This window comes from Podarcis muralis, chromosome 1 (genome assembly GCF_964188315.1).
Source record: "Podarcis muralis chromosome 1, rPodMur119.hap1.1, whole genome shotgun sequence".
Classification (NCBI taxonomy): Eukaryota; Metazoa; Chordata; class Lepidosauria; order Squamata; family Lacertidae; genus Podarcis; species Podarcis muralis.
In genome coordinates this window covers 91146011-91167350 of record NC_135655.1, presented here as the reverse complement: position 1 = coordinate 91167350, position 21340 = coordinate 91146011, and the positions used below count along the sequence as shown (strand labels likewise).

Here is a 21340-nt window from a genome sequence, read left to right as displayed (position 1 = left end):
GTGTTTTTTTTAATGCAAATACAAGTCAGAGTCTGAAACCACAGTTTCATCCTGACTTTCCCCCACTAAATCACTGTTTAAATGAACTACAGCCACCCAAGTTTCAACATCACAGGGAACCATAGCTTGTTTAAAATTGAAAACGGAAGATTTCACTTTCCCTCTCATGAGCACAAAAGGGGAAGCATGTGAGCCTAGGTTTCACCATGGGTTGTGCAAATATCAGGAAAGTGTATCTAAATTGGGCTGGGAAAATAAATATGTTGTTCTCACAGGAGCCACCAGGGGAAGCCTATGTGGTACCCTCCATGTGTCGCTGGACTACAATTCCCATTAGCCCCAACCATCATGTCCAGTGGTCAATGGTGATGGGAGTTGTAGTTCAACAACTACATGGAAGGCACCATGTTGTCTACCCTTACAGTACTTTCTATCCAGAAACTGCCAAGTAACTGTCAAAAAATAGACAAGTATTATAAATTAGATGAGGTATGCACCTCTGGTTGATTACCCCAGAACCACAGGACTGTTTTCTTAAATGAAACAGGCACCCCACTTTTATTAAGGACAGAAAAATCTGCTTGTTTCCTTTCAACACAAACCAATCCAGGGCTATGAGAGACTATAAGGATGGATTTTTCAGAGCCAGTATGATTAGAAAGGCAAGATGAAAATTTTAAATTGAAAATGACCCCAGGAGAGATTGTAATAGAGAACAGAAAGGTGAACATTAAAAATTAATCTTCTTACAAAAAATGAATGCCAAAGTAACTGTTCCTAATACCAGAATGAAAGCTAAGAAACTGAAATGACTCTATGAAATACCAGCCAGAGACCAATCAATTAAAATTTAAAATCAATAGGGTGGGTGGGAGGGAATACAACACACATTGCTCAGAGTTTACCAAGAAAGAGGAGGAAGCAGAACGATGAAGCTAAATTTCTGCAACAAAAGTAGGTGTATGATTTAGGACTGTTCTCTGCTTTTATGAATTAAAGGTAAAGGTAAAGGTACCCCTGCCCGTACGGGCCAGTCTTGCCAGACTCTAGGGTTGTGCGCTCATCTCACTCTATAGGCCGGGAGCCAGCGCTGTCCGGAGACACTTCCGGGTCACGTGGCCAGCGTGACAAGCTGCATCTGGCGAGCCAGCGCAGCACACGGAACGCCGTTTACCTTCCCGCTGGTAAGCGGTCCCTATTTATCTACTTGCACCCGAAGGTGCTTTCAAACTGCTAGGTTGGCATGTGCTGGGACCGAACGATGGGAGCGCAGTCCACTGCGGGGATTCGAACCGCTGACCTTTCGATCGGCAAGTCCTAGGCGCTGAGGCTTAGCTGCTATTAAATCAAAATAATTTGATGGCTAGGGAAGCCTTGCTGGGCTTAAACAGCCTCTATTTGCTGCATGTGAGATCTCAGATAACCTCACTATCCCTTGCCATAGTCCTCATTTGCCCACATTAAGACTGAACACGGGGACGCGGGTGGCGCTGTGGGTAAAACTTCAGTGCCTAGGACTTGCCGATCGTATGGTCGGCGGTTTGAATCCCCGCGGCAGGGTGAGCTCCCGTCTTTCGGTCCCAGCTCCTGCCCACCTAGCAGTTCGAAAGCATCCCTAAGTGCAAGTAGATAAATAGGTACCGCTTTATAGCGGGAAGGTAAACAGTGTTTCCGTGTGATGTGCTGGTGCTGGTTCGTCAGAGCAGCTTCGTCACGCTGGCCACGTGACCCGCAAGTGTCTCTGGACAGCGCTGGCTCCCGGCCTCTTATTTTTTTTTTTTTTGTTAAATAAATTTTTATTCATATTTGCACATATTTACAAGGAAAACATAAACAAAAAATCCACCACATACCTTATACAAATTATATCCACTTCACAAATCATAAATAAGATACATAACTAAGTTAGCCTCAACTGAACCTTGGACTTCCCTCCACTCCTTTGGTAAGTATCGAATAAGTTATATTGTCGCGTACTTTTTAACTCTTTCACATAGGTCTTTCCCGCTGTTAGAGTTATTTCAACCCCGCCAGTGTCACCTGAGATTTAGATTCCATATACATTAAATATTTCTTCCAATTATCATGAAATTTCTGTTCGTCTTGGTCCCTTAATCTTCCTGATATTCTATCAAGCTCAGCATAATTTATCATTTTAACCTGCCAATCACTTATGTTGGGTATTACTTCTAATTTCCAATTTTGTGCTAACATAATCCTTGCAGCTGTCGTAGCATATAGAAACAAGATCTTGTCTTCTTTTTTAATTTCTTTACCAACCATTCCTAACAAAAAAGCTTCTGGCTTTTTGGGAAATGTATATTTCAAGATTTTTTTAAGTTCATTATAAACCAATTCCCAAAAGCCTCTCACTTTGCAACACGACCACCACATATGGTAGAGGTCACCTTCTACCTCTCTACATTTCCAGCATCTTTTTTCCTTCAACTTATAAATCTTCGCTAATTTCACTGGTGTGTGATACCACCTGTAGATCATTTTCCACAGGTTTTCCTTTAGTGCCGTGCATGCCGTAAATCTCATATTCTTGTTCCATAGTTCCAACCACCTCTCAAAGTCGATGTTATATCCAATGTCTATCGCCCACTTAATCATGGCCTCCTTCACCTCCTCATCTTTTGTATACCACTCCAGCAAAATATCATACATCCTTGACAGTGTTTTGTTCTTACCTTCTATAACTTCTACATTAAATTTAGATTTTTTATCTTCAAATCCTACTTTCTTTTTGTCTTCTTTTAGCAAGTCATTTACTTGGTGGTATTGCAACCACCCTGTAAATAGATTTTTGATCTCTTCATATGGTCTAAGTTTAATCCCTTGCTCTGTCTTCCAAGTTAGTTCTTCATAGGTGGCATTCTTCCCTTCCATGTTTATTTTTTTTATAGTTAACACCTCTATTGGTGAAATCCACCAAGGTGTCTTCCTTTCCAATATATTTTTATTTCTTTCCCATACTTGGAATAATGGTCCCCTAAAGATATGATTTAGAAAGCCTCTATGAACTTTCACCTTTTCGTACCACAGGTACGAGTGCCACCCGTACCTGTTATCGAAACCTTCCAAGTCCAAGATGTCCCTATTTTCCAATCTTATCCAATCCTTCAGCCACAATAAACACGCCGCTTCATAATATAAACTTAGATCCGGTAGAGAGAATCCCCCTCTTTCTTTTTTGTCCACCAATATTTTCATTTTTATTCGTGGTCTTTTGCCTTGCCAGATGTATCTCGCTAAGGCTCTTTGCCACTCTTTACACTGCTTTAGACCTTTTAATACCGGAATGGTTTGGAACAAAAATAACATTCTGGGGAGAACATTCATTTTGATAACCGCTATCCTCCCCAGAAAAGATAACCTCAATCTCTCCCAGATTTCAAGATCTTTCTTAATATTCTTCCAAGTGACTTCATAATTATCCTTATATAGGTTAATATTTTTCGTTGATATCCACACTCCAAGGTATTTCACTTTCTTTGCTGTCATAATTCCCGTCTTTTGTTCTAGTTCTAGAATATCTTCCTTAGTTAAATTTTTAGTCAACATTTTAGTCTTATTTTTATTAATCTTGAGGCCTGACACCGCTCCAAACTCTTCAAATTTTTGCAAGGCTTCTTTCATACTATTTTTCGGGTCTTCTAGAGTTAATACAATATCATCCGCGAAGGCTTTTATCTTATGTTCTTTAGTTCCTACCTTAATCCCTTTCACTTCCGCTGCCTCTCTCAGTCTCTTAGTAAGTACTTCAAGTACTGTTATAAATAACAGAGGAGACAGGGGGCAGCCTTGTCTAGTCCCTTTAGATATGTCAAAAAATTCTGATGTCGAGTTATTTATTATTAGCTTAGCTTTTTGTTCATTATAGATAGCTTCTATACCTTTTCTAAATCTTTCACCCAGCCCCATCATTTTTAGATTTTCTGTCAGGAAGCACCAAGAAACGTTATCGAAGGCCTTTTCGGCATCAATGAAAATCAAAGCGGCTTGCTTGTCTATTCTGGTTTCCAAATATTCAATGATATCTATCACATTTCTTACGTTGTCCTTCAATTGTCTCCCTGGAAGGAAGCCTGTTTGATCTTTATGGATTCTGTTATTTAATACTTTTTTTAATCTTTCTGCCATTACATCCGCAAACAGTTTATAGTCGTTATTTAATAACGAAATCGGCCTATAGTTTTTCACCTCTAAGGCATCCACATCTTTTTTAGGAATTAATGTAATATAGGCTTCCTTCCAGGTGTTCGGGGTCTTTCCTTCTTTTAAAATATTATTCATCACTTCACATAGGATTGGGCTTATTTGATCACTTAATACTTTATAATATTTGGCCGACAGACCATCTGGCCCCGGCGCTTTACCAATTTTCATCTTTGATATTGCCTTCCTTACCTCCTCCTCTGTAATCAGCTGATTTAGTAATTCTTTTTCTTCGGTTGATATCTGTTGTAAATGATGTTCTTTCAGATATCGTTCTATATCATAGCCTGTCTCCTTACCTCTTTTATATAAATCCTTATAGTATTTCTGAAACAACCTTTTTATTTCATTTGGGTCTTCCACTATCTTGTCTCCATCCCTTATCCTACAGATCATATTTTGTTTTTTCCTTTCTCTTAGTTGCCAGGCCAAATATTTCCCTATTTTATTAGCAGATTCAAAACTCTTCTGTTTCAACATTTTAACTTTCCACTCAATCTCCTGGTTTACTATCATAGAAAATTGGGCTTGTAATAACTTTATATTTTGTTTTATAGTCTCATCACCTGGCTTGATAGTTAATTGTCTTTCATTCTCCATTAACTGTACTAAAATCTCCTCCTTCTTTTTCTCTTTTTCTTTTCTTTTATGGCTATTTTTCTGGATTAGAAAGCCCCTCATGACGGCTTTCCCTGCGTCCCAAACCGTTTCTAGAGCTGTCCCTTTATTTTAAATTCCACTTGAAGTACTCTTCAATTGTTTCTTTTGCCCTAATCACTATCTTTTGATCATTAAATAGAGATTCGTTCATTCTCCATCTAAGTACTCTAGCCTCTTTACCCTTTAACTCTAAATATACTGGGTTATGATCAGATATAATCTGTGGGAGAATTTCAGATTTGATTAAGTTCTGTATCAATTCCTTAGTGATCCAAATACCATCTATTCTCCCCCAACTCTGGTTAGGATTTGAGAAGAAAGTATATTGTTTTACAGTAGGGTTTTTGAATCTCCACGCATCAATTAATCCCATATTGTCAACCAAATCAAAAAAAGTCCGCGGTAACTTGCCTTCCTTAATCTCTTGTTTTCTTGTTGATCTATCCAGGTTTGGTGACACCACCCCATTAAAGTCACCCATCACTATCATTTTTTGATCCATCCACTCTGTTAACTTACTACCTAATTCAGAGAAAAAGACTGCTTTTCTGTCATTAGGTGCGTATAGTCCGACGACAATAATCTTTACTCCTTGAAACATAATCTGTACTACAATCATTCTCCCTTGTTCATCTTTATACAGTAATTTTGGATCAAGTTTTTCCTTTATATATAGAACCACTCCTCGTTTCTTAACTCTATCTGAAGCCACAAAATCCAATCCTAATCTCTTATTGCTTAAAATTCTCTTATGCTTTCTTATTACGTGAGTCTCTTGTAGGCAGATTAAGTCGAGGTTCTTTTTTAGTAAAATATGCGCAATCTGGTTCCTTTTATTTTTATTGTTGAGTCCGTTCACGTTCCAGGTCAGAACTTTTAGAGCCATCACTTGTATGCAAATACTAAGATAACAAGTCTAGATTAAATCTACTGTTTTTTATCGTCTATCTCTTCTCCTTCCCTCTCTTCTCCTGAATTTGTCTCTCTCTGTCCTTCTCCACTCTCTCCGCCTCTGTCCCTGCTCCCCGATCGTTCACCCTCCTCCTCCTCCCCCACCATCTTTCCGAGTTCTTTCTCATATCTTCTTGCAAATTTTTCTAATTCTGAAGGGTTGGACAGTTTGAATCTTTTTTCCTTAAAATAGAATGAAATTCCTTCCGGAAATTCCCATCTATATAGGATCCCATTTTTCTTCAGTTGGTTAGTTAATTTTTTGTAGGCATCCCTCCTTCGAAGAAATCTCGAAGGAATCTCTTTGTATATGATAATTGGATTTCCTCCAATATATAACCTTTTGTTATAATTCTGTTTCAGTATTTCGTTTCTCATATCCATCGAATTGAACATAACTAATACATCCCCTGGCAATCTTTTCCCCCTGGCTTTAGCTGATTTTGTTTTTATCCGAAAAATATTTGCCAACGAGTAGCTTATCTCTTCTTCCTTTCTATCTAACCAGATTGCCAGCTCTTTCACCATTTTAAGTCTTATGTTCTCATTTATCTCCTCTGAGATCCCTCTAAATTTCAAGTTTGCTGAATTCTGTCTCATCTGGGTCATTGCCATACTATCCAACAATTCTTCCTGTACTTTACCTATCTCCTTAACTTCTACTTTAATCCTGTCCAAGTCCCTCTTATTATCCTTTGTGTCTTTTTGCACCCTTTTCATTGAGTCCTCAAGCACCTTGGCTCTTACCGATAGATCTTTAACTTTTCCTGTTAATTCTCCCACCACCCCCTCCAATCTTTTGTCCAACGTATCTTGTACTTCCAGTAGTTTTCTTTCAATATATTGCTCATTATGCTTAAATTCCTTCCTTATCTCAACCATTAAGCTGTCATAGTCCTTGATTTCCCTCACCTCCTTCCCATCTTCTTGTCTAGATGGCCTCCTTTCTGATGGTGTTCCCACCCCCTTTTTCATATTGAAAAACTCTCCCTCCCCTGGCAGTCGCTGAAAACCCCTGCTGGCTTTCTCTGTTCTTCCCGTAGATTCCTTCCGATGTAGTCCCCTCCGCTCTCACACGATGGTGCCTTATAGACTTTCCAAGTCCTAGATCTATTATCTTCCGTAGGGTCTCACGGCCAGCTGTCTCTCTCCCCGCGCCACACGACAACTGTTCTCATAAGTTACTGGTCATCCGCCATGGGGGGCCTAAGAATAAGGAGGTACCGTACCAAAGGAAAGAAAAGAAAAAAAAGAGACCTATTGGGAGGATAGGGGAAAGCGATCAAGATAAAGAAGGTAATCAAACTATGGGGAGAGGAAGAGGGTGACCAAAATATCAACAAGTGGCACAGAGCAAAAAAAAAAAAAAAAAAAGAAAAGGAACTTGCAAAGTTCATAGAAAGGCTATATAAGAGACACAAAAATAACTGCCAAAGTTGCTGGGACCATTGGCTTGAATCCCAGTGACCAATAGTCTCCTGGAACTTAAACAGAGTGTGGGGTGGGTCTTAATCCATAAGCAGGCATATGGGTGTGGGGCAGGACCAAATTAGGACGTCTCCTGAGGGGAGAAGCTTTTATATATAGCAAAAAGTCCTGACCCACCGTCCTGATTGCGCTTTCACCTTTCCAAAAGTTCTCAGTCTCTTTCCGCTGTAGCAGTGAATTAATATAGAAAGTAAACCCCCTCTTCTTCAGCCAAAATATTAGGTTATAACTCTTTATAACTCCCGGCCTCTTAAGTGAGATGAGCGCACAACCCTAGAGTCGGACACGACTGGCCCGTACGGGGCAGGGGGTACCTTTAAGACTGAACACACCATCATACATAGTTTTCCCATTGGTCTTATAGTGTCCTGCAACTCAAAGGGCTTTATCATGACCCTTAAATATCTGCCAGTGATTCAAACCTGTAATCTAAATTTTGGTTACCATGCCAGTCCCTCCACGGCTTTTAAAAAGGATGGCACGAGAGCACTCTGGGGAGTAGTCGTTTTCCTATTCTGTCACTTAGGTCAATTAGTACCTTGCCAAAAAAACTAATTCTGCTCCAGTTAAAATATTAATTGTGGATTCTATATTTTATCTCAACATGTTACAATCCAAAACGTTCCAACCAACCCCTGTGGTATGACTCAGAACCCATTTCCCATGGGATAATCCAAACAGAGGAATATTCCCATGTTTAAGATGTTTGATCCATTTTAATTCACGTTCTGTTGTATCCTAAGGATTTGCTGATTACATATACCAATTTTGAACTTCATATATAAAAAAATTTAAAGTGCGTTTGCATCCTTAAACAATTTACCATTTGAACCATCACTTCTATAAAGGTCAGGGTGATAGTCAGTAGTCCATCTGTAGGAGCACAGCACAGCCTTCAATGAAATCAGCCTGCGCTCCACCACTAAGCAACAAGCCTTGGCTTTTCACCCATTCCTCATTCTATCTCCATTTAAACTGGATCATATCACCCATTTAATCACAGCCTTCAATGATTAATATGCTCATTTTGCTCAGCCTTGATGATGTTCAATTCAAAACTGTAACCTGTTGTAAAAACCTAAAGGGTTATCATACTACTTATACCATAAAGATTTATAATGATGCCAGAACCAACAGGTGTGCCGAGCATAAACAAATTAATGAAGTACTAGAAGTCTGAGGGCTTTGCTTATGTGATACCCACGTGATACCCAACCATTTATCACAACCATTCCATGTTGTAAATATCAGTGCAACTACCCCACAAGCCAAGTAGAAAACTGTAAAGTTCAAGGAACTATCAGCTGGGAGAGCACAAGTTATATTTGGTGCCTAGAGTGGCTGATGCAGTTAAGGCATGCTGCAAGGGGGTATGCACAACAGGCAATTGCAAAGCATCTCTCTCATGTCCCGTGCAACTTCCTTGGTGCCCTTAAAGCATATTAGCTTACGGAACATGGAGCTCTGCTAAACATGCCTTCCAAAAATTTATAAGCTTAAGAGTAACAACATTTCCCTGATTTTCTCAAGCTCATGTGAGTGCAAAGGGTTCTGCATTCAGTATGTGCAGGAGTTAATTTTGTGGAAGAACTTTGTTTTGTTCCAAGCACTTCACAATTCTGGTTAACGTACCTTTTCACTGTCAATGTGGATAATGTCTTTGGCTTCAGGATCTTCCTCCCACAATGGAGCTCCTTCTGGATCCTTTAGAAAGGCCACCATTGACTGCACAGAAATGGAAAGACAAACGTTTTTAACCCCACGACAGAACTATCACCAATCCATGGAATGCTGACTTTGCCATTCTACTTCCAGTAACAACATTCATTGGTTCACCCTTGCACTTCAGACTTATTTAAAAAATAAAAAGAAACCCAAGCAGCAAAGTTTTTAAACAGATTCCAGAAAACTTTGGCATGATGATTTTTTAAAAAACAACACTTTTTAAAAAACAACAAGTGAATATTGTTCTGGAAAGCAAGCAAAACAAATTCATTTCTGACTAGTTTGCTATAAATGACAGAAGCCTACCAAATTGCTCTCAGATGTTTGGGATGGGGGAAATTTATTTCCCCCAAACCATACAAACCATACAAACCAATTAAAAAAAAAATCTAATAAAGTGCTGCTGCCCCTCCCAATTGTTCTGAAACCAAATAAAAAAGATAGGGAAACAGTTTTTAAACCTAGGAAAAATAAGGAGGAAATTAATAGGAAGGAATTAACTCTGATATGGATTGGACAAATGGGGTGTGAGATGTATAAAATGAGGTGGGAGCTGCAAGTTGCCTGCCTGTGATCTATGTTGCGTGGCGAGTTCCCGCCTCCCCCCAGTAGGAATAAAGACTCACGACACCATTATTTTAGGTTAATGGGCTAAAATTGGGCTAAATGGGCTAAAACACCAGCAGGGGGAGTCCTGCTGATGCACATCAACTAGGAACTCCCCCGGGGTCACCGCTTGGGGGCGTGCCTTAGCCCTCACCTCCATAGGCTTCAGACAGGTGGGTGGGAAGGACGGGTGGGTGGGAAACCGGAGCAGCTGAGCGGCAAAAGAGGGAGATCCCCAGCCACGCCTGCATTAAACAGCGCAGGCCACACCCCCTGGGCCAGCCAATTGGCTGGCCAGGGGATGACGCGGCCAAGGATTCCCCTAATCGCGTGGAGGCTGAAAGCCAGCCTCCACGCGTGTGGTGGGGGTGTAAAGCCCGCAACACCACCTCCTCCCTAGGTCGGAAGTGGCTTTATCCCACTGCTGTTAATAGCTTCTAAATATCTCCCATGCAAAAGAACAATACTATGCCTGCTGTGTTCTAATGTGAGGTTGCCATATTTTAAAAAGTGAAAAATTGGACACAAAATGGGTATGCCCAGCATAACTGGATCGAAGAGAGGAGGACCAAAGGGAGCAGAGATAATGTCTTCTTCAAATTCCATGGAAATCTAAAGGTGCAGCTTGTAACCTTTTAATGAAAAGCTGGATCCACAAGCAGGAGGACCCCAGGCAATCTTCCCTAACAACCCAGCTTTCAATATTTTTGTTTCCTTCTATTTTCAGTAGGTCATCAGCACAGTCCTATGCAAGTTTATTCTTAAGACCTATTGTATTCAGTAGAGCTTTCTGTCAAGTTTGCATAGAGTTACACCCTTAGACTTAGTGTGTGAGGCTCCCTCACCAGTTAAGAGTGCTGGGAAAGTAATCCACACACCAGAGAGATATCAGGCTTGTTTCCCTCCTGCCCAGCATAGGAACCCTGTGTGTTTTAGTGTGCAGTTAAGCCCCACACCCCTGTTAAATGAAACAAACAGACAGTTTGTTTGTTTCAACTAGCTTAGTAAATTCCTAGCATATTTAGCAGGTGTTTGAACAGCACTGGCTTTCTCTTTTTATCTAACTGCCAAAACTAACATAAGCTACTACACATGAAGAAAAACAAACAGGAAACACTGATTGCAACGCACACCAGAAACACGAAACGGTGTGCTGCCATATATGTGGTTTTGCCAGTGCTGAACTTTCCAGTGACAGACCGCAACAGTCTAAGTGGATAAATCTGCTCCACTTTACATAAAATTAGGTCCACAAATCTGGGAGCTGGACATTTGTGTATATAGCAGACCTACAACTTACGCAGGGTTTACGTTCCAGGGATTGTGTCTAAAGCCAAAATCACATATGGTCAAAACCTACTGGGTTCAATGGCAGGTGGGATTGCCAAAGTCATTTCCCCCCAGAACCTCACCTCCTTTGTAATTCCCCCCCCCCCTGCGTAAAACTGAATGCACACAAGTTAAATGTGTGCAAGTTGTGGGCTCATTGTACATCACACCTCTTGATTCTTTTTCCTAATAGAGGCTCAGAATGAAGCTTGAGGAACTATTCTCAAAACCTGGAATTTAGTTTTCAGGCGAGGCCCTCCAAACATTGATGGGCTACAACTGTCACCATCCACAACTATTGGCCAGGCTGGCTGGGGCTGATGGGAGTTGTAGTTCAACAACATCTGGAGAACCACAGAAAAGTTCCCCAACCCTGGTTTTCAAACTAGTTTGTGATGCTGTTGGAGAAGGGAGGGGTGAAGGGAGGGAGAAATTCCAAAGCTCTGCTTGCACATATGAAAGGGTTTCTGTGTGCTTAAGAGGGCTCTTTGGATTGCAGCCCAGGAAAGAAAGAGTGCTGGGAGCAGCGTGGCAGCCTCATTAGAACAGCACACCCCACCTTACTGCCAAATGCATTTTCATATTGCCTTAAAATGTAACACAGCAGATCTAGAGAGCTTTGTTCGCTATTACTGATGTACTGCAAAACGAAGTGTTAAGTTAAATCTATTAACAGTTTTTAAAATCTACACACACTTGAAGCAGCAGGGTCACAGAAAACAGGAATACCCGATTAAAAACAAAACATGTTCTGAGATACACATACCTAAATATAAAACAATATTAAATAATCTGCTATTTTCATGTGTTCTAAGCCTTCTCGGCATTACTGAACAGACTGCTTCTGTTTCCTTCGCTACCCGTCGTATTGTACTAGTTAATTTTTAATTTAGGGATTAGGGAGCCAGATTTTTTAAAAAAAATATATTGCATAAGTAACTAGTTATTTTAGTCACTTTATGAATAAAACGGAAGATGATGATAAGTGTCTTTTTAATGTCTATTCTCCAACGCAGCAACATTTCCTGTGGCCTAATTGTATAGTGACAAAGGTTCCTAAGGACTGATCCACACTTACCTTTCTTCCGCGCTTTCCAGGAACTTTAAAGCTCCATGTTTGATTGAGCACCCCTTTTTATTTTGTTCCAGGGCTTTCCCCGTGAAAACCCATGCTTTAAAGCTATTCGGGTTTACTGAGGATTGCCACCTCAAATGGCTTTGCAGGGGGTCTAGGCAAGTTACTAGATGAGAAGTCTATCAATCAGTGTTAGCTGACTAGGACTTTGGCAGTATGCCACTGAATACCAGTTGCTGGGAAGCAGCAGCAGCAACAGGGAAGGGCAGTTGCCTTCATTCCCTGCTAGTGGGCTTTCAGGACGTTTATGGTTTGTCATTTTAGGAAGCAAGGTCACCAACAAGATGGACCTTGGTTTCATCCAATAGGAATCTCTTTATGGGTAACAACTGCCACTCGCATTTCCATTTTAGCCTCTATTATTGCTGCATAAACACAAACTACATCTATTTCCATAAGAATAAATCCACCTTTTGATTGATTTTATATTCATAATTTTATGGGAGGGATTTAATAACTGAATGGCTATTTTATTGTGGTCTGCCCAGTGAGCATTTATTGATTCAAAGGTGCTGTAGGCATTTGAAAAAATAATTTGACTAAAAGGGAGGGGAAACAGCCCAAATGCTTGACCATAACCTTTTATGATAACTTCTGGAAGCAGTCAGGTTCACAAGCATGTTAACCAGATCTTGCCAAGCTCTTCTGCATGCTTATTTTAAAGATGCCTCCTATTAGTTTGACATGTCATATTTTTTCATCATATCCTCCCCCGAGAAGAAGACAACAGCTAACTTTAGGGGAAAGCCCTACTTCTGGGCATGGAGTCAGATTCTAAACTTTATATTCAGAGAAGGAGGAGAGGGGCCTTGTGCAAGCCTGTTTCCATCATTTTAAAAAAATGGAAACAAAAAAGGAAGAGGGAGACAGTCAGTAGATAATACACCAGATGGGAAATATCAATCCCAGTGGCAGCCAATGAAAGCAACTCCTGAGGGAAGGCAGAAACACACACACACTCCGCTCTTTTCTGCTTGGCAGAAGCCAGCCAGAGGCTGCCAGGAGTGCTTGGGCTGATGCTGTACAGGTACCTGCCTAAGAGCACCTAGCTCCAACAATGCCTAGAGCAGCTTTCCCTCCTAGGGCAGCTGAGGAGAATGCAGGTGCCGTCCCTCTGGAACAGGGAAGAGACTTTCACTGCTTCTAAACCCCATAAGGAATGTGTAGTTTGCGAACACTTCCCAACCAACTGATTAATAACACACACCCACTCAATAATTAGAACTTATGGAATCATTTTACACATCATTTGGGAAGACAGGCTAATGACACACTAATATCAGTGTATTGGAAGAAGCAAAGATCACCAGTGTTGAAACAATGATTCTTCAACATCAACTTTGTTGGACTGGTCATATTGTGCGGATGCCTGATGATCGTCTTCCAAAGCAACTACTCTATTCCGAACTTAAAAATGGAAAGCGCAATGCTGGTGGTGAACAAAAGAGGTTTAAAGACTGTCTCAAGGCAAATCTTAAAAAATGTAGTATAAACACTGACAACTGGGAAACACTGGCCTGTGAGCCAGTTGGAGAGCAGCCTTTACCAAAGGTGTCATGGGTTTTGAAGACACCAGAACTCAGGACGCAAGGGAGAAATGTGCTAAGAGGAAGGCATGCTTGGCAAATCCACACCGTGATCAACTCCTGCCCGGAAACCAATGTCCCCACTGTGGAAGGATGTGTGGATCCAGAACTGGCCTCTACAGTCACTTACAGACTCATTGTGTAACCGTGTTTATGGAAGACAATCTTACTCGGCTACGAGTGATCACCAAAGAAGAAGAAGAAATCTGTTAATGAAGTACAATCTGCAAAATGTGGTAGCAGTTGCAAAACTAAGTCTCCTCTAATAAGGCAGGAGGAATCAGTGTTGAGACACTGATGAGTGGCAGTTGCCACTAGCTTCAATAATGATGCTCAAATCTCGTAACTGCCACCGTACTGTGAACTATGAGCAAGCCAGGGTCTGTGCAGATATATTTATCTGTTTTGTTCTGTTATAAAGACCAGAAAGAGAGAAATTTACGCAAAGCTTCACAATTTATTCACTTTGTATAATGCCTGGGTTATGCACTGCTGGCTCCCCTCCCCTATGTTTCCTCTTAGTAATTCTTCCCAAGGCAAACAGCGCCAAACACTTCAGCCTCCTCTTATAGGGAAGGTTCCCAAATACTTCCAAAACTAAATATAACTTATTTTTGTTGAATCTATTCTGTCAGTTTGAATCCCTCCAATGACTTTTGGGGAAATCCTCTAAGTGCTGGAGAAGGTTGAAGGAAACACACCAGGTGAATTCAACTGAGTATCATTCGATTTGTCAATTTTTTAAGGCTCTTCTGGAGTTTAAAAACGCCTCCTACAATCATTTCAGGAACAGAGCCAAGACCTCCTGAGGTCACTTTTGTGAACAAAGCTTTTTCTTAAGCCACCATGAGGAAAGGCCTCCTATTCTAGGAGTATTCTCTGGTGTTCTCTAGGATACCCCTTTTCTCTGAAAGCTGCTTCAAAGGGCACTTCTCCTTTTGCTCTGTGCAGTCTATTATGGCTGTGCAACAAAAGGAAAGGAGGCCAGTTTACCAATGCTGTGCACTGGGCATCTACCTAGGACTTTAGTCCATGGTTGCAATCATATCTGAGAAAAGGCCACTTCCTCTCTTTTCCAAGCTCATCTCATGGCAGATGAAATAGAAGGGGAGAGCATTTTCCCAATCACTGCCAGGGTAATGCTATTAGATACAAGCTGGCATCAAAAGGGATCTTGCAGCAAGACAAAAATAATTTACAACACACATACTAAATAAAAAACCCACTTTATTTGTTAGCAGATTGCAACGAAGTTCACAATTTATATTGCAATTTAACAGTGTCTCCATCTAGTTAATCACACACAGCTTTGCAGGATGTTTGCCTGGCAGATGTGCAGGAGATATGAGAATGGAGAGAAACCCTTTAGGTCACCCAAACAGCTGTTCCTGAAATGTATGGGGGGGAAACCATCCAAATATAAAGCTGTAAGCATTAACATCTGTTCTACACCCAAACACATCTCCCTGTTCGGAAGATTTCAAACTACTGTAAATTTACCTTCAGTGTGAGTGCTCTGTTATATTCAGTGTGAAATGCGCCATCCCTGTCAAGAAACAGTATGGGGAAAAACAGCAATTAATTTTAGGAGTGCTATTAGAAAATCATGCAGCTGTTTCCTCTGGTCTGGATAAATTAAGTTTTCCTCAGCTTGCAGGGCTGTGGAAAACACAGCCATCGAAAACAAGTTCTTGAAGCAACCAGGTCTCTAATGGGCAATCACTTCCACAAAGCCTTAATGAGAGCATTTAGCACAGGCTAGACTTGGGGAGTGGCAGTTTCAGGGGGCAGTTCTATTTGCAACAATGCACAGCTATATTTATGCATGTTGGTTCCTGAAGAACAAAAAACAATCACATGCTAAAGTCTCCTGAAATCAGCTGGGAAACCAGCCTCCAACTGATTTAGGTAACACAGGTAGGGACTGTCTCATTAAAAAGAATTATGACGGAATACTAGAAGAGGAGACAACACTTTCTTTAAGTATGGGTGTAATTTTTCAGGGGGTAATTTCTTCCCCAAACTCATCTGCCTTAAAAACATCCCTTCTGATCCCTAATAATAATAATGTGACGAGTTTTTCTATTTCTCTCAGGGAGGGTTAATTTTTAACTCTTAATGCTGACCCAGACTACTAATATTAATAACAGTGTATTATTTAATCACACACACATTTTTATTCAGGTTACTCTCCTGAGTATGTAACATGGTCTTTGAAATTCACAACAAAACTTACATTATCTATGTATGCACCAGTAGATACAGTGCAATTATGTCTAGGAGTTTACAATTTTACTTGCCACTTTTGTGGCTCAGAAAGCCTCTTGGGTAAGTCCTACTTCAAAGCTTGAAGCTGCGAGGGGGAAGGGAATGACCCTGCTCCTCCTTGCCTCCACACTTCAGAGGAGGCTTGGGATGTGTTTTGGATCCAGCTCCAAGCTAGAAGGAGAGGCAGGTGTCTTGACATCTGCATTTGACAGGTGCTTCAACTGCCTAGCAAACATACAGACAAAGCAAGCCTGTCCACTTCCCTCCAACTCTAAACTGGAGGGGGTTGAAGGCTTGCTTTCCCATTGCACGGAACTCTGAACCCTCCTCCAGGTTTGGGATTGGGACAGGAATTGTCTCCGACCTTGTGCTGCATTTCAGATGTATGGTGCAAGGTCAGAACAAAACCCCAACTGTTGAGGAAGGTGCATGGTTCCGGCAACTGCAAGAGATAAACAAAAGCATTTAATATTCTTAAATATTAGCAAGCACTAAGATCTTAGTGGGACCGAGTGCACCAACAGAAATTAGCTTTCAGCCACCAGCTCATCACAGCCAACCCATGCCATGTTGCCTGCCCATTAAATGTCCATTAGCAGCCCAATTTTGGAATGCAGTACATATGAAAATTATTATCTCTGCCTTACGAGCTTTTGTTATTTTTGCATAGCCACTCTGGGCTGTATGGGGAGGGGTAGTACCTCTGGTGGGAGACATATTGTGCTCCTTCTGGGGCAGTTTGTCCACCTTTGGTCCCCACTCTGCACTCAGCTCTCACCTGTGGCTCCTAGAAGCTGTCAGCATGCAACAGCAGCTACACCCCGGGAAATGGCTTTGACTGGCTGACTAAACCAGGTGAGGGTAGCCGATGGGCCTCAAACCCTCGTTGATTTAGGGACTTGCCCTGCATACAAAGACAGGCTCCGGTGGATTGAGCAGACAAGACCAATAGTGGGTCCAATAGCCAAGAAGGCAGTTCCTGCACATGCTGTAGAGCAGTGTTTCCCAACCTTTTTTGGGCAAAGGCACACTTGTTTGATGAAAAAAATCTTGAGGCACACCACCATTACAGCCCCGTGACGTCAGCGCGCAGCGTCACGCCGGGAGGGAAGGGCGCCGGGGCGCTGCTGCTGCTGCTGCCGCCGCCGCTCCCGGCAGGCATGGGCCCAGCTGAGGCAGCGGCGGCTGTTGTGGTGGTGGCGGCGATAGCGGGCGGAGGAGGGAGCGGCGGCGGGGCCGAGGTGGCCGGCGGCGGCGGGGGAGGCGGCGGCGGGTGGAGCAGGAGGCCGGCCGAGGCCGGTGAGGGAGTAGGGTTGCCCGGGGCTTGAGGAGCCATCGCCGGGAGTTGCTGCTGCTGTTGTTGCTGCTGCTGCCCGGACATGCCGGCCTCCTCCTCGTCCGCTGTCTCGCGCTCCTCCCTTTTGCGCGCGCTGCCTCACCGCCGCCCCATTGGCCGGGGCCTGTCAGCTGATCCTGTGTGTGTGTGTGAGGGGAGAATGGAGAGAGAAACCTCGGCACCACCACCGCGGAGCCGCCCCCAGCTCGACGCGGATCCTCGCCGCCGCCGCCCCACCTCTCGCCAACCGACTCGCCCGCCTCCCTCCCACGGCACACCAGGGAACGTCTCGCGGCACACTAGTGTGCCGCGGAACACCGGTTGGGAAACACTGCTGTAGAGCGAAGTGAGGGACAGATGGGGCTCATCAACCCGGGAAGGTAGCCCATCTAGGAAAAGGAAAACACTGATACTAAACCTCTGCTGCCTTGCAGGGTATCTTCAGGAAAAGATAAAGCCAATGGCAGCACAGCCACTCTCAACACATTATGTTGCACTCCTTGACAATCTTAGATAGGATTGTAATTAAGCAGTATATAAATTGTCTCAACAAATAAAATAAAAACCCGTTCTTGCACTTACTTGTAATGCAATAACTCTACCCCTTTCTCCTTCAAACTAGGGTCAACTTTCATCTTCTTGCATAGTTTTCTGCTCTCTGAATCACTGCAAGAAAAACAAACAAAAGCATTTGATATATTTTTAAAAATATTACACAACATTAACTACATTAACTACATGTGAACAATTCTAGTTTAGCACCTCTGCCGTAATTACTGATAATTTAACCTAGGACACAAGCAGCAGCATGGGACTGCAACATTCAGGGATGCTTTAGTTGGATTCCTGCACTGCAGGAGGTAAAACTAGATGACCCTTGGGGTCTCTCCCAACTACAGTTCTATAATTCTATGACGCAACCCTAAACACACTTAGTAAGCTGCACTGAGCAGAGTGGGACTTACTTCCAAGTCAATACTCAGTGTTAGAATAGCTGGGTGCAGCCCTGATAGCACTTCTTTCTGCCAGCCTTCTCCTTAATGATTCAGTTGCTAAGAGTTACAGCCAAAGGCAGCCCCATCCCACACTTCCAAATCATAGCACAAGGCAGGAGGGATGGACAGACTTACTCAGCAACACCAACCCACAGTTTTCTGTAGCAACCAAGCCCATGTCAACCTTCCCAGCCCAGAATGTGCCCCACAACATGAAAATAAAAAGAATGCAACACAGCCACAAATCTGCAGAATGATTAAAACGCGAAAAGCTCTGAAATTGGCTTCTCTGGGAAACAGACAAGATTAACATCTAAAAGGACACCATAAAACGGCTGGAATGCCATGAATGAAATCCCGGGGAACATTTTACACATTTCCCAATACATAAATTTGTCACAAAGTTAATTGAGCAAGCAAGAGCTGCAACAGGCTAATGAAGGAGCAGAGAAATGCACTCACACAGGAATCTTTCTCATGCTACTGCACCACGTCTCTTTATCTCATGGCAGCAGTTGGTGGCACAGGTGATTGCAGTATGATTCAACTGCTCTTTCTGTTTCTGTCTCTTTAAATCTATGGGTGACATTTATTATTTAGTTTTACTACTTGCCTCAAAAAAAATATCCCCAGGTGATGTTCAAGTTTAATATATATATGGGTAAAAACAAGGTCCACTTTTCCTCTCCTGCTAAATCTGCTCTGGAGGGTTAGATGAGTCCTAAGGACAGGTTTAGGGGGCACATGGTAGGAGGAGGAGGAAGTTCTGTTTGTTAGTGGATCTTATTTCCTGTATTCATATACCCCAGTTTGTGCTATGTTGAATTCCACCCAATACAGTGGTACCTCGGGTTAAGAACTTAATTCGTTCTGGAGGTCTGTTCTTAACCTGAAACTGTTCTTAACCTGAGGTAGCACTTTAGCTAATGGGGCCTCCCGCTGCCGCCACACGATTTCTGTTCTCATCCTGAAGCAAAGTTCTTAACCCGAGGTACTATTTCTGGGTTAGCAGAGTCTGTAACCTGAAGCGTCTGTAACCTGAGGTACCACTGTACAGTAGAATTGAACTTTAGAATCCTAAACAAACCTTCAAATCCAAGTTTGGAAGAAGAAAAAGAAGACAGGAAAATCATTTCACACATGGAAACAGTCAAAAATACACCATACACTGGGGGTGTTAAAAGTGTGGGGGGGGGGACCTCCCATTGTGCCAGTGCAAATCTTTGCACTGAGGGCACAGTTACGTAGCACTGCACTGGCTACAAGCCAAAGTTAATTAAACATGTCACTTATATATGTAAGGTCACTGATGGATACAAGACCACCCCCAAGCTATGAATTTGATCATTTAGAAGAAGTGCAATCCCATCCAGAGCAGGCTGAACCCTGCTCATCTGGAGAGAGGAAGTACTTATTCACAGAGCTAACCTCAGCTTGTTATTCTCATGTTGTCCTTTACCCTAGCCTAGCACATTCAGCACTTCGTGTGGTTTTAATGAAAAGTTCTGTGTCACCCACATGCTGGCAACAACTCACTTCAAATCCCCAAATGACTATGCTCAGCAGTTTCATGTAGATGTTAAAAAGAATGGGAGATACGATAGACCCTGCAGGACCCTGTGGCACAAGCACCATTGAGTTAAGTAGAAATCTCCCATCACCACCTTCTGGAAATGGTCATCCAGATACAAGCAGAGCCACTGCAACACATTACCACCCAGCCCCACGGAAAATGTATTTCTAGCTTTCACACCCGGCCTGAAGTACTAGGAAAATATTGGGATATATCTGCTGAAAATGCCTACATTGTCAGAAGTATTATTGGTAGCATCCCTGAAACTACTCAAAGAATATACAAACATCAGATAAATAGTCACAACCTGTACAAGGAGCTTAACAATAGGTCAGTAGGTAAATGAATCGTAGGAGGCAACAAGAAGAAATGATGTACAGTATGAAGGTGTTGAAGAAGCCAGTAGTGGCATCGCGTAGACATCACAAACACCCTGCATTTGCCTGAGAACACAGACACATGCAATTATATTTGTACATGTGTGAAGGGTATGCGACACCAGGGAAAATAAACTAAAATAGAATGAACTGAAGAAGTAACATATAAAGAAATACAGAGAGATATGGGGGGGGGGGGTTAGGCACAAAGTATAACCAGACAGTAAACAATATCAAATGCAGATCCTAACCTATTTGTTCACTAAGGCTTAATTTCTAGAATCTAGATGGTATGCTGAGCATTCCTGGAGGCCAATACAGAACAAGAGCCATGAAGATCTCTCCTTTGGGTGGGTGTCGGGGGCATGAGGGCTAATGATTATAATTGGCAATGATGAAGTTCCACCCAGTCTATTCTTATGGGATACTGGGAGAAAGTGGGGTGGGAGTGGTGGCTGCAATGCTTTCTTCTAAAGAACACTACCACTCATATATTCTACATGAGATATATATAGACCAGAGAGGATGTGCCTCTATTGGAATTAGAACCCACCTCATCAGTTTTCCCACACTAATGCTCCTAAGCATTCTCAGCAGCAGACCACACAGTCTCACAGAACATGTGGACAAACTGAGGGCAAAAAGGATCTGTGCTTTAATGCCCATATAAGATTAAAACTTATTTGGGCTCTGCTTCAGGCAGCAAAATGTCTTGGGCCGGAACTGCTTTAATCTCCACTGACTTTGCGGATAACAGCTGGTTATGGATAAATCCTGGCTAATACCAAATCCTTGTTAAGGTTGGCCCTGACATAAGGCCAGTAGAAGAAAATATGGGATAACTCGCCCAAGAGGCAGGTATAATCCTGCAGCCTAGCCTGGAAGTATTATATCTTAGACTGGCACAAAGTGGCAGGATGAAGAGCATTAATAGCAGGGCCAAAGACGGAAGAGGCATCTTCAAAGATTCTTGGATCGAGTCAAACTGAAAGGCACAGAGCAACATGCATCTGCGCACCAATGTGCCAGCATGGAACTGAAATTGCTGAGCACACATTCAACACTTGAGAAATGAGGAACTGATTAGGGC

General features: G+C 42.3%; 1 protein-coding gene across 3 annotated transcripts in view; it reads right to left on the bottom strand.

The window, feature by feature from the left end:
- PDIA5 (protein disulfide isomerase family A member 5) overlaps positions 1 to 21340 on the bottom strand; it is a 155643-nt gene that overhangs the window by 83913 nt on the left and 50390 nt on the right. For all 3 annotated transcript variants that reach the window (XM_077934924.1, XM_077934929.1, XM_077934927.1), the window contains exons 4-6: positions 17888 to 17971; positions 15202 to 15247; positions 8953 to 9045 (exon numbers count right to left, since the gene is read on the bottom strand). In XM_077934924.1, coding sequence (XP_077791050.1) covers positions 8953 to 9045; positions 15202 to 15247; positions 17888 to 17971 — 223 coding nt within the window. The remainder of the gene's footprint in view (positions 1 to 8952; positions 9046 to 15201; positions 15248 to 17887; positions 17972 to 21340) is intronic.